At 36.9% G+C, this 14,103-nt stretch overlaps 1 protein-coding gene across 1 annotated transcript in view; it reads left to right on the top strand.

Moving 5' to 3' along the window:
• The window catches only part of FNBP4 (formin binding protein 4), a 36,520-nt gene that overhangs the window by 10,074 nt on the left and 12,343 nt on the right, over window positions 1-14,103 (top strand). Inside the window, exons 9-15 of the mRNA XM_063093411.1 lie at window positions 3,214-3,338; window positions 5,119-5,223; window positions 5,755-5,888; window positions 6,876-7,063; window positions 11,955-12,268; window positions 12,391-12,535; window positions 12,959-13,299. Coding sequence (XP_062949481.1) covers window positions 3,214-3,338; window positions 5,119-5,223; window positions 5,755-5,888; window positions 6,876-7,063; window positions 11,955-12,268; window positions 12,391-12,535; window positions 12,959-13,299 — 1,352 coding nt within the window. The remainder of the gene's footprint in view (window positions 1-3,213; window positions 3,339-5,118; window positions 5,224-5,754; window positions 5,889-6,875; window positions 7,064-11,954; window positions 12,269-12,390; window positions 12,536-12,958; window positions 13,300-14,103) is intronic.

The following is a 14,103-nucleotide window of genomic DNA, read 5'->3' as shown; positions in this document are numbered from 1 at the left end:
ATTCATGCTTCACATTAAACTTTGGAGTTGAAAGATGTAGTGGGAAAGGAAACCCTTCTTTCTCTTTTTTGGTTTCCTCTTCAGCAAAAAGAGGGAGAGATATCACTTTTATCCTTTAAGGGAAGTTCTGGGAAGGAAGCTTCCATTTCTCTACCTTTTCTTGTTCTGTCTCTGGTAGAGGAATAAGAGTCTGAGAGGCTGGCATCCATTGGGAGGTGTATTCATTACTATGTGGGCATTACTTCTCCCTCAAAAGCAGAAAACAACATTTACTGCCTTTTTTTAAATTGCCTGCCACAAAAATTACCTCAATCTGTCTAAAGCCCATGGGCTCTCCTGTGCTCATTTTTTCTGATTGGTAAGCAAAGCAGGCAAGGACTATCTCATGCAAGCCCAGCCTTATTTCTGCTTTCTCTTTGTTCAAGTTGCCTAGTCTCTGTGTGGGTGGGTAGATAGTTTGGTCCTGTGTTGAGGACCCAAATTATCTTCATTCAGGGTAAGGTAGAAGAGACACTGCTGCATTTTTCCAATCTATTATCAGAGAACCCTGAATAAAGCTAGTACTTTAATTTCCATTTGGTCCTAATTCTGTAGTGGAATGTTAGCAGTAGAATTTGAACACCCAACCTTAGTTGAGTATACCTAGCAGAAGATACCTGTTTTCCTTTTTTTTTTTCCGTTTTCATTTTGGGGGCGGGGGGGGCTGGCTGGCTGGTAACAGGGATTAAGCCCTGGACCTTGAAGTTTTCAATACCACGTTCTAACCAACTGAGCTAACCAGCCAGCCCTAAAGATATTTTTATAGGTCGTAATTATAAAACAAAACAAACAAAAACACAGATGATAAAAAAAATGCAAACATACTTGCTTGAATTTTTTTCTTTTCAATCAACAATGTAGAAGAACATGAAGTAAAATTCTAAGTCTTCTTTTATGTTTTCCTTATTCTTGTTTCCTATCCCTGTGGTCCTTTTTCTTTATCCTTTATATACCTTTATACTTCCAGACCTTTTCTTCTCTCTTTATATACATTTATAGTTGTGTATGTATGAGTGTGTTTACATGTGCATATGTGAATTTTACCATGTATGAGATTGTATCATGTAGATTGTTAAGCAATACTTGTTTCGTGTAACATATCTTTAAAAAAGTCATTGTTTTTAACAAAGGAAAAAAATCATTGTTTTTAACCACTGAGAGGTGTAGATGTGTTTATAAATAAACTCTTCTCCCATCAGTGGACATTTAAATTGTGTCCATGTTTCGCTCTTAAAATAATCATGCTGCATTTGTATTATCCAAAAAACCAATTGACCGCTTAGATGTCCATCAAACGTAGAATGGATAAATTGTCATGTATTCTTACAATGGAATAGTTAGGGAAAAAAATGAATGAACTATATGCATCAACATGGTGGATTTGTCTTAGAAACAGTAATGTTCAACAGGGGTGGCTGGTTAGTTCAGCTCACTTGCTTAGGGCATGCGTGATGCTGATAACACCAAGGTCAAGAGTTCAGATGTGGTGGCACAAAGACACAGCAAGCTTCAGAGGTGCTGAGAATATTCTCTCGATACTAATATTAATATATTAATATTCTAGTAAACCGTGTTACTTGAGTGTTCATTTTCTTCTTTATTTTATACACATTTGTTATGATGTTTCATGATAAGTAATGCTGGTAATAAACATCCTGGTACATTATCTTTATACTATAGTATCACTACAGTATAGATTTCTAGTGGTATATTGCCAGGTCACGGGGTATGTGCATTTTAGTTTGATAGATCCTATCTTAATTGCCCTCCAAAACGTTCTACTCTTAGAGCTCTAGTGGTGTTTAAAATTGCTAAATTCTCATACTTGCCACCAGATGTAAGATTTCTAATATAGGATTGCATTATAAATTAATAAATGGGATTAGTAGAAAGATTTTGTTTTAGACAGTGTGAAATGCAGAAGGAATATTAATGATCAGATAGGAGAGCAAGGCCATTATATGATAAAGTTAAACACTTAAAATATATAAAGTTTTAGACTACTTAAAGCTGTTGAAAGTGATTTTAAAGTCACATTTCTATTTTGGATCTGGGATTAACCAGAGTCAAGAAAATGTTCTCAAATTTTTTATTTTTTAAACCTATGCTATCCCTCATGACAGAATGATTTAGATTGTATAAGAGTACTTCAAAAAATTTGTGGAAAAATGGAATTTAAAGATAATTCAAATCTTTCCATAAACTTTTTTTTTTTTTTTGTCTTTTTGTGACCGGCCGCACCGCGCTCAGCCAGTGAGCGCACCGGCCATCCTTATGTAGGATCTGAACCCACAGTGGGAGCACTGCTGCACTCCCAGCGCCGCACTCTCCCGAGTGCGCCACGGGGTTGGCCCTCCATAAACTTTTTGAAGATACTGTTTATGTGTGTGTTAGTGTCAGTACGCAGATATTAAGAAGCAAAGATAACAGTTCATATCTTTTACTACATTTAAGTTGGTCATAAACCTATTCCTTTGGAGATTTCCCACTACCAACAGACATCAGCATCAACCTGAATAGATAGGTCCAATATAAATTATCTGTCTGGGCTGGCGCCATGGCTCACTTGGAAGAGTGCGGTGCTGGGAACACCGAGGCCCAGGTTCGGATCCTATATAGGGATGGCCGGTGCGCTCACTGGCTGAGCGTGTTGCAGACCACACCATGCCAAGAGCTGCTATCCCCTTACCAGTCAAAATAAAAAATTTTCTGTCTGACTTAACCAGTTCAAGAAGAAAGTTATCACGTGGTTTAAAATTAATGCTTGTTAAAGAATCCTTATATATCCTGGGTTTGATATCTAGCTTTAGTGAGTATTTGAAGCACTGGTATTCTGGAAGAGAAGATTAGAAAAGATAAGAAGAAGGAGAAAGTGGAAACTACAGGGTAATGTGGTAGAACAAAGTAAATTTTTTGTGTGGCTAGCCAGAGCAAAAGTAAATTTTATTTATAGACATATTTTAAGAAAGTTGATTATAAAGGATATAGTTTCTTGGCTGTAGAAAAGATAGAAGGTTAACAAGTTATTAGGGCTTTAATGAGTAAGGAAAATAGGCAAAGGAGAGAGAACTGATAACCTTTTTCAGATATTTCTGCTGAAGGGGGAAGAAAATATATATGGGGCTCTATCGGTATTGATCCTTTTGGTTTAATTTTGTATGTTTTCTTTTGCAGCAATTGGTGCTGAAATTTCAGAAAAAATAGATGAGAATTCAGACAAAGAGGTAGAAGTAGAAGAATCTCCAGAGAAGATAAAAGTACAAACAGCACCTAAAGTAGAAGAAGAACAGGATTTGAAAGTATGTATATTAGTTAATGTGACTTGATAAATAAGTGTGTTTTGGAGGGATCAGAACGCCTGACGTTGGTGTTATAACCCCACACTCTAACCAACTGAGATAACCAACCAGCCCCTAATAAATTTTTTTTATTGGTCAACCATTAGACTACTTTCTATTAGCAAGTAGTAAAAGTAATCTTTACTATCTCCAAACCTAAATCATTTACTTGGTTAGGTGAAAAGATTCTATTTAAGGCTGAAATAAGGAACTATAAGGCTGGCTTGATGCTGAGAAATTATCTAAAAATAAATTCTAAATGCTTAATTACTTTTAGTTAAGCCTCTACTGGAAAGCGATAGCTTATCAATATAGGCTTCTCTAGTTTGGGAGCACTAAAGAGACTAAAAGTCAGATTTAATTCCTGCATGAAATAGTGCTCTTTACACAAAGGCAGTTTTGGTTCCAACTGCATTTCTAACCTAATCTCATGGAAAGAGTTGCACCAAGTAAGTACTGGCTATTTAAGGGTGGTGTATTAGTTTGTTTCTGTTATTTATAACAAAATACACAGATCTGGGTGATTTTATAAAGAAAATGAAATTTATACAGTTTCTGAGGCTGGGAAGTCCAACATCCAGGGAACACAGCTGGTGAGGGTCTTGGTGGTGGCTTTACAACGATGCAGGGGTCACATGACGAGAATGGTGGAACAGAGAGAACAAAAGATACTAATCTCCTCATTCACTCTTTTTTTTAAAGACCTCCATACCATGCCCCTGACCACCATTTTTAATCCATTCAGTAGGGCATGGTTGTACAATCTAATCACTTCTTCAAGGCCCCGCCTTTCGGTTACGATAATAGGATCTTCCACCCTCAACAGCTACACTGGGGATTAAGTTTTGGGGGAACATTCAACCCAAGGCAGGTTCAGTTGGAAAAATCACTTAGTGTATTCTTTTGACAGGAAAGAGTTTATCCAATCATTAGCTAGTGCACAATCATGTAGAAGGGACTGGAAGAATTAATTTCGTTTTGGGCTTCAGTTTGTGGCTAATATAAGCAATTAATAGTGGAGAAATGATAATTTGTGCAATATTGGGAGTTGTATCTTAGGATCAATTTTCCATCTTTGGGGTATAATTGACAATAAAAACTGAATGTATTTACTATGTACAACATGATGTTTTGTTATATGTATACATCGTGATTATCACAAACCAGCTAATTAACCTGTCCATCACCTCACTTCACATAGTTGTCTTTGTGTGTGTGTGTGTGGTGAGAACATTTAAGATTTACTTTCTTAACAAATTTTGAGTATACAATACAGTAATACAGTATTGTTAACTGTCGTAGTCACCATGCTGTATATTAGATCCACAGAACTTAGACATTTTATAACTGAAATTTTGTACCCTAACCAGCATCTCCCAATGATCCCTTCCCTCTAGCTGCTGGCAACCATCATTTTAATTCTGTTTCTCTTTCTGAGAGTTCAGCTTTTACATTAGGATCTATTTTCAGCTGTTGAATTCCATGCTGTATTAGAATGCATTATGAGGTGTGAGTAGATATGCGTTTGATACTTATAGACCTGTCATTATTTATCACTTTATGTGATGTATTTTACTGTAAGTTAGAATTTTATCTCCTACATAACTAAGTGCAGCTGTTTGAGGAAGGCTGTTTATAGGCAGACTTTAGTATCTGTAACAGTAAATGAAAGATTTTACGTTACACAGAAAATATTGCTGATTCTATTTTTATTTTTCCTCTTTTCTTTCCTGCGTTGTAGTTTCAGATTGGAGAACTGGCAAATACCCTGACGAGTAAATTTGAATTCCTAGGCATTAATAGACAGTCCATCTCCAACTTTCATGTGCTGCTCTTACAGACTGAGGTAATTTAGCCATTTTTGGTATAGTCAATGTTTGAATAAAAGGCTGTGTGTTAGGAATTTGTCTCACTTAAGTTTTAATCCGAAATTTAAATTTTTAACCTTGGTGCATATTTGGTCCACTAATCCCGGAAATACAGTATATTTAAAACTATATATTAGTCAAAGCAAAATACAAGTATAATTATGAAGATAAAAACTGAGTGTATGTTTGCAGTGATGGTCCTTACTACCTTCAACAGGTATATATTTTAATACAGATTTTAATGTCCCAGGGGAATACAAAACTACTGCTGCTCATTTGCACAGATATTGAAGAGTTGGCAGTGGAGCCTAGTCTCATTTTTCAGGTCTCTGTAGTGCAAATAAGATTATTGTATGAAATTAAGATGGGATTTCTTTTCCTCTTTGGTTTACTTTCCTCCTGTCAAAGTATAGCAGTAGGTCTTGGAGCAGACAACTTATGTCCCTTTTACCTCTGTCTCCTGATGTAATAATAATTCTTTAACTTATTTGTCTGTCTGTTGATTCTAGACACGAATTGCAGACTGGCGGGAAGGAGCTCTTAATGGAAACTACCTTAAACGAAAACTTCAGGATGCAGCAGAACAACTAAAACAGTATGAAATAAACGCCACTCCTAAAGGCTGGTCCTGCCACTGGGACAGGTACGCACTCTTCTCCCCTTTTCACCTTTCACCTTTGACATCTCAGACATGATTTGTGATCACCACCACCTGACGACATGACAGCCTGTCTGGAGACTGAGAGCAGCTGCAGTTAGCGGTGCTGGGCAGGCAAAGCACCGCAAGCAGAGTTTGGGCCAGCCACACATTGGAGAAACAAAAAGCAATGTTTAAAGTGTTCCATGTAACGGATTTTTTCCCAAGATTGGACAAAGCTGGTGTTTACTCTCCAGAGTGTTCCACGGAGTAGGGCGGGCTTGGGGGTTAAGCGCATGCGAGAGCTCTGTGCGCTTTACAGGACCTCTGGAAGCAACTACTCCTGATTAACCTCGGTGAAGTTAAGGAAAGCTTCGTGACTGAAGATGTGAATGAAGAACAAGATTACTATCCTCTGCCAGCAGGTCAGATGAAAACATTCCTTTTTATATTTGGCTTTTCTTGATTTTTTTTTTTCGTTATTTGAAATCTTTGCTCTTTTATTTTTCAGCTCCCAGATCCTCTCCCTCTCTTTAGCTTTCACTGTGTTTGATATCAAGAATATGAAATGTGAATTCCACGGTCCAAGAGGGGAAGAGTCACCTTTCACAAACTTCGTTGTTCTCTTCTTTGGAAGGGAAATTAGTGTTCTAGGCGATTGAGTCCCTTCGTTAATGAAACTTGAAACCCTGTTACACATTGGCAAAAAAAAAAAAAAAAATTGAAAAAAGAAAGATGTTTTCTAAGTCATCTGTTGGATTGAGAGGGCTCAGGGCTGTATTCACAGAGCTGCTGGCAGTGCAAATAGCTTTGAATTATCCTTGGTTCTCCATCCTCCATTGTCAAAGCTCTTTGTTGCCTTTGTGAATAGCAGTCCATTAAGAAGAGGTTCGTCCCTGTGAGAGCAGACTGCTGTCCTGGGACAGGACCAAATGGAAGTGTCCCTGTAGGAGAATGGGTTTTAAAACAAGTGTTTTTTTTCTTGTAATTTAGGGATCATAGACGATATTTCTATGTAAACGAACAGTCGGGCGAGTCTCAGTGGGAGTTCCCAGATGGTGAGGAGGAGGAGGAAGAAAGCCAAGCACAAGAAAGCAGAGACGAAACTCTTCCTAAACAGACCGTGAAAGACAAAACTGGCACTGATTCAAATTCTACAGAATCTTCTGAGAATTCCACAGGTGGGACAATTTATCCTTTATTAATTAGACAGAAATGATTATAGAGAAGAACTTGTACTAATTTATATCATGAAAGTAGAAAAGAATTTATCTCATAACATAAGCTTCTAATTGAAAAATAGTGGCTTGAATGAAAAAATGGCGTGAGTTATACTGAAAGAAATTAAGACTGGCTTCTTGGAAATCAGCATACTGTTTATAATCAAATATCAGACTCTGCTTAAAAACAAAAAGATGAGCCAGTATATTTTGATTTGAAAAGATATTCAGGCTGGCTGATTAGCTCACTTGATTAGAGCTGTTGCTGATAACACCAAGGTCAAGGGTTTGGATCCCCTTAAGGCCAGCTACCAAAAACCAAAAAAAAGAAAAGATGGTCCTGTAACCATTCTGTCGTGCCACAGACGAAACTGTGGATCTCTAAAAGCAGGAATGCTAATTAATGTTAAGGAACTAGATAGTTGAACTGTCAATATCTGTGTGGCATGATTATGAGATTTGCTCTACATTTCTTAGTCTATTGCTATTGCAGTCTCATTTCTCAACTCCACTAATCTTAAAAGAAGTAAGGTTGTACAAAACGATTTGAAGAAATGATCTGAAACTACTACTATTTTTTCAGAGAAGCAAAATAATTGATAATTGAAAATAACCAGCAGTATTGTTGTATAAAACAATCAGGAATAGGATGGCTTATCCTATTTAAGGTACTTGTAGAGGAATTTAGTTTAGTTTTATACATTTTTTTTTTTTTTAAATAGGCTTTCATAGCTCCTCAGTTACTCTGAGGATCTGATAACCCTTGAGAAGAGCCACAATTGGGCTGGCTGGTTGGTTAAAATGTGGTGCTGATAATACCAACGTCTAGGGTTTGATCCCTATACCAGCCAGTCACCAAAAAAATTAAAAAGAGCCACAACTTGATTGCCACATTATGAAAGAAGATACATTTTTCCCCCTCTAAGTACATCTTTTTTGTAATGACAAATATAAGAGAATAGTTAAGCATAGTCAAGACTATGATTAACAACCTTTTGATCTTAAAAACTGGTAGCTGTTAAAGTGATGGCATCTGAAGGCAAGAGTGTGTGAATGGTTTTTAAAGTAATCGACCTTTGAAAATAAACATGTGAAATTTATTGGTACTATAGAGAGTAAAGAGCTGAATTCTTTTGTCCTCTCCTTATCAAAAATAATGCTTTGTACTCCACTGGCTCCCAGATCCCAGCAGAAAAGTTCTGATAATGTATCAAATAAAACAGGTCATGTATCAAATGATTTTGTTAACTTATTAAATAGCCTAGGAATTGTCATCTGACCACCTTAAATTAAAAGCCACATGAGAGTGCAGTGAAATTTTAGAACATAGCAAGTGTTATTTATTCTACTTTACATTTCAGAAGTGTATTTTCTAAAGTTACAGGGTATTTCACTTCCCTTTTTCATGAGGAAGTTTTCTTTTGAATACTTTCCCCCTCTTTTGGTAGTAGAGATAGACATGTCTAATAATAGATTTTTGTTTCCTTTTTATTATAATTAATGAGCTGAAGAGGCATGGTAGTTGGTTCTGTGTAGGTGATTCCACTCCTGAACACTGTCTAATGTCCCTTTCTCATGTGTTCCAAAGTTGTTTATTCCACATTTACCACCTCTGAGTGTTCTGGGAACACTTTAGAGTTAAGTATTAAGCTATTTTCTCTTCGTTGATGACACACATGGTGCTGTCCGGTAAAAGGTAGATCTTGAGACAGTCCTATTTGATTAAAACAAAACTAGTTGTGGTATAGGAAAAAGCCACTGATAAACCAGCTTATATTCTTAATATTCAGTATGCTTATTCTCTTTATCAAGAGCCTCTAGAACCACATGATAAACTTGACCTAAATAAATCCACATCTTATTCCGAGGTCTTTGGGATTTAAGAGCAATACTGATAATTGTCGTAAGCTTATAAAGAGAGTTATATATGCTCTTTGTTGGCTCAGCAGTGCCCAAAACTATCTTTTAAAGAAGAAAAATTACAGGGCTGGTCCATGGCTCACTTGGGAGAGTGTGGTGCTGATAACACCAAGGCGACGGGTTTGGATCCCTATATAGGGATGGCCTGTTTGCTCACTTGGGAGAGCATGGTGCTGACAACACCAAGTCAAGGGTTAAGATCCGCTTACTGGTCATCTTTAAAAAAAATTTTTTTTAATTAAAAAAATTAAAATAAGAAAAATTACTATGAGGAACCAAGGAAGTTTCAAATTTCTGTTCATTTTTCTAAATCACTTTTATTTGTGTGCGTGTGTGTGTGTTTTGGCAGCTGGCCAGCACATTTTTCTAAATCATTTTAATCCTTGTTCATTGTTTCAGTGTTTGCATTTAACATCATGTCTCTAAAGATGGGGTGATATTTCAAGATACCCAACATGTGTGTCTTGCAGGTTATCACAGGTTAAAATTTAGCTGCTTTTTCATTTTAATCTCTATCGAACTATTATTGTATAGTTTCTTGCTTTAAATTGCTAAACTAGCCTCTTGATTCAAAGTAGTAAGCATTAATTTCTCTTTGGGGGGGGAAATAAAGGAATGCTACCTATAAATAGAAATAAAGATGCTGGGTGCTGACCCCGTTAGCTCAGTTGGTTAGATTGCAGTGCTATAGCATCAGGATCAAGGGTTCGGATCTCCATAACAGCCAGCTGCCAAAAAATAAAAATAAAGAAATAAAGATTCCAAGGGAAGAAAGGTTCTTAAAGAATTAAAAATTAGCATCCCCACACTATTCTATCTTTAAGCTTGTAGGTTTTAAATCCTTTAGTGCATAATAAAAGCTGTGAAAGCCATTTTCATTTCTTCTTGGACTTCAGACTTAAATGTTCTCTTAAATGGCAAAAATAGCAACTGGATTAAATTTATTTATTTATTTATTTTAAAGCCAGAGGGTTGTATATGAACTTTAATGACACTGATGGTTATAAGTTCTGATAACGTACTACCATCAGACCAGCCCAAATGGATTAAATTTAGAAATGAGCATCACTATAATGGGACATCCATGGATATTCAGACTAGGATTTCTCGAAGTTCTTTGTATTTAAGCTAAAGGAGAAAATTATCAATGTTAAGACACAGCTTTTATGTTTTAACTTAGTTTGGGATTCAAGTATTAATTCTAAAAATGTTCCTTATTGCAGCTAAGTTTATCAGGTTTAGTTTAATCTCATATTTGCACAGTTTAGTTCATTGTGATTAGCTTTGCTGGAGGTTGTAAGCCATATCATTAACCTTGAACTTACTGTGTTTCCTTGTGTTCCTCCACATAGCAGCGTGTCACCATCATAAGTGTATTGCATTATGCTTCTAGATGATAAGCCTACCAATATTATAAAATCTGAATTATATTTATTTACCTGTTATAGTTGTGGTCAGTTTAGTGGAAAGTAGTGTAATCTGTAATCAGTAAGTTTTTAATCGTCAATGTTTATTACTTTAGTTCTGATGTAGTCTTGATGTACTGTTATATAATGTTGGCTGCCTAGCTGTGCCCAGACTTTGTCTAAAAGTTAGTGTATAAATTGATACTAGATATGGCCAAATACAAAAGTTTAATGAGTCATTTGAAGTCTTTTAGCTGGAAAACTGCATTCATGGTTTTTTCTTTAGTGCCTTTTTCCTTACCAGGAAGCAACATCTCAAAATAATTACAGAAACAATGTGAGTTATGTTATTAAAGTCTTTTACACAATGTGTCATCTGTCTGTTCAATAAAAGGTAAAGCTGCTTTAAGAGCCAAATGGCGCGTGATCACTTTGATTTTACCTTGTTGATTGCCAGTGTAGTCTAGGTATTTTAAGCTAAGTAATACAAATGGCCTTTTCCTTGCCTTAGAGCCTTTCATAATCAGGCCCTATTTAATCCACCACTTTAGATCATGAAATTTAATAGGTGACTGTATCTGGATATCTACTCCATGAAAAGTGAGGTTTATATGAAATTTCTAAAGCTGTTGGACTCCTGATATTTCACCAGGACATCTTGGTAATATAGAAAGCAGTAGACTAGGAGTCAGACCTGGGTTTCATTACCTTTAAAATGAGGAGGTTGAACTAGATGATTTCTCATGTCTCTTCTACTCCTAAATTCTATGATTTTAGGGAGAAAATCCCCTTCAGCATTCCTGGGATATATATCTAATAGTCCCATATATTGTGAAACTTCCCTATTGACGATAAAGAGGGATGGGGAAGGATACAAGTAAGTATATCCTCCTATTTTCTCTAATCTTTAAAGCTTTTCTAGCAGAGAAAGGACAGTAATCAATTGTGGCTTTTGCAAAATTTGAGAAAAGCCAATCCTGTAGCTTTTCAGCTGCAATTTCTTAATTCAGACTTCAGCAACAGCAATCTCAAATTCTCTTCATCTTCAAACATCTCTTTTTCAAAATCTGAGTTATTTACTTCAGATTCGTCCTCCTGAATATCCTTTTTTCATCACAAAACAAAATTACTTTCTCTAATTTGTGTTGCTGATATTTATCAAGTGTATGTACACTACATAAAGATATAAAGGAATGATAGTAATAGCACCTTGTTAATGGATTTTTTAAACTTAGTAACCCAAATCAATCAAAATGAGTAGAATTTTTGTGGATGTTTTGCATGGGAACTTGGGTCATCCCCACACACTCATCTAGCTCACTAAAAAATAAAACACATGGAATCAGTATTGCAAATACACAAATTTTTGTTAGGGAAGGGGGAGCCAGTCTTACTGTTCGAACTACTTTGCACACTGTACTAAGTTCTTATTGATGTTTGTGTCATGGATCAGTTAAACATTTCTATGAATGTAAACCATGGAGTATTTGTTTTGCTTTTTCTCTGACTCTTACCTGTTTTCATAGGTTCTCTTTGTAAAGAATCCTTTTCTGGTCAAGTTTCTTCTTCATCACTGATGCCGCTTACTCCATTCTGGACCCTCCTTCAGTCCAATGTGCCTGTGCTTCAACCTCCGTTACCCTTGGAAATGCCACCACCACCACCTCCACCTCCAGAATCCCCTCCTCCTCCTCCTCCCCCCCCACCTCCTCCTGTAGAAGATGGTGAGATACAGGAGGTAGAGATGGAGGATGAGGGAAGTGAGGAGCCTCCTGCTCCAGGAACAGAGGAGGATACTCCTTTAAAACCTTCAGCACAAACCACCATTGTAACAAGCCAGGTAAGTAATGCTCTTTGGCATTCTGAATTGTTTTGGGGACTGGGGCATGACTGACATGTTTTATTTTAGAAGCTATGTTTAGTTTGGGCCTTCAGCCACTGACCAGAATGTTTGTGTTTCAGAGTTCAGTTGATTCTACCATCTCTAGTTCTCCTTCCACTAAAGGGATAAAGAGAAAAGCTACAGAAATTAGTACTGCAGTGGTTCAGAGATCAGCTACCATTGGTAGTTCTCCTGTCCTCTACAGCCAATCAGCTATCGCTACAAGTAAGCATTGTGATTAAAGTATAGTTTTTTCCCTGCTATACTGGCCAGCCACCAAAAAAAAAAATGTGGATTTTCAGTGTACTGTTTCTTTTTTTGTTTCCAGCATTAGATGCCATATATTGAAAAAATGTTAAAGGCTTTTGATTGCAAAGACACCGTTAACAGTTTAGCATTATCCTTCCAGATTGTTTTCTGTGCATTTATGTACATCAGTGATTTTGATGTTTTAGGTACCTTAATGCTAAGGTATTCTGAAATTAATATTTTACTGTTAGCAAATATGGTTATATTTTTTGAGGAAGGAGTAGTATTGGAATCATTTTGTAGATGACCTAAACCCCAGTTCCCATTTCCTTCCTTTCCTTGCTTCTGGTCTTGTCAAAATGTCCTTTTTATAGTATCATTTTATGTTTTCTGTGTTAGGTCACCAGGCGACAGGGGTTGCACACCAGGCAACAGGGGTTGCACACCAGGCAATACCAGTTAGCCATCCAGCAGCAGGAATGGGTCATCAGTCCAGAGGAATGAATCTACAGTCAAATTACCTTGGACTAGCAACAGCACCTACAATCATGAATTATGCTGAATGTTCTGTCCCAATTGGAGTGACTGGTTCCTCACTGCAGTCAGTCCAGGCCCGAGGTGCTGTGCCTGCCACTGCCATTATAGAACCACCACCACCACCTCCTCCTCCTCCTCCACCACCACCACCAGCTCCCAAAATGCCACCACCTGAGAAGACAAAAAAAGGAAAGAAAGATAAGGTATAGTGAATCTTTTCAGGAAATTTTTTTATTTACAAAATTTTTATTGAGTTGATATTCACATAACATAAAATTAATCATTTTAAAGTGTACAGTTCAAGGGCTGGCCGGTTAGTTCACTTGGTAGAGCATGGCGCTGGTAACACCAAAATCAAGTGTTCAGATCCCCTTGCTGGCCAGCCACAAAAAAAATAACAATAATAAAAATAAAGTGTGCAGTTCAGTAGCATTTAGTACATTCACAATGTTGTGCAACCACCACCTGTATCTAGTTGCAGCACATTCTCAGGGCTGGCCTATTAGGTTAGTTAGAGCACAGAGTTGTAAACACCAAGGTCAAGGGTCCTGATCCCTGGCCGGCTACCCGCCCCCCCCTCCCAAAATAGCCATTCTCATCAGCCCATTATCACCTTTCTTCATCCCCTGGGTACCACCAATCTGCTTTCTGTCCCTGGATTTACCTATTCTGAATAGTTTATATAAATAGAATCATGCAATATGTGACCTTTTGTGCCTGGCTTCCTTCCTTTAGCAAAATGTTTTTGAGGTTCAGCCATGTAGCATGTATTATTCCATGTTACACCACAATTTGTTTACCTATTTATTATTTGATGAACATTTGGATTGTTTCTATCTTTTGGCTGTTATGAATAGAGCTGCTATGAACACTATGAATTGAGTACCAGTTTTCAATTCTTTAGGTACTTGGTATTTTCTATTTTGTTTTGTTTTGTGTTTCCCCCATCCTGGTGGGTGTAAAGTATCTCATTGTAGTTTTGATTTCCATTTCTCTGGTGACCATTG

Source organism: Cynocephalus volans, chromosome 4, assembly GCF_027409185.1.
Source record: "Cynocephalus volans isolate mCynVol1 chromosome 4, mCynVol1.pri, whole genome shotgun sequence".
Lineage (NCBI taxonomy): Eukaryota > Metazoa > Chordata > Mammalia > Dermoptera > Cynocephalidae > Cynocephalus > Cynocephalus volans.
Note: the sequence above shows the minus strand (reverse complement) of the source record. Positions and strands in the feature narration are given on the sequence as shown.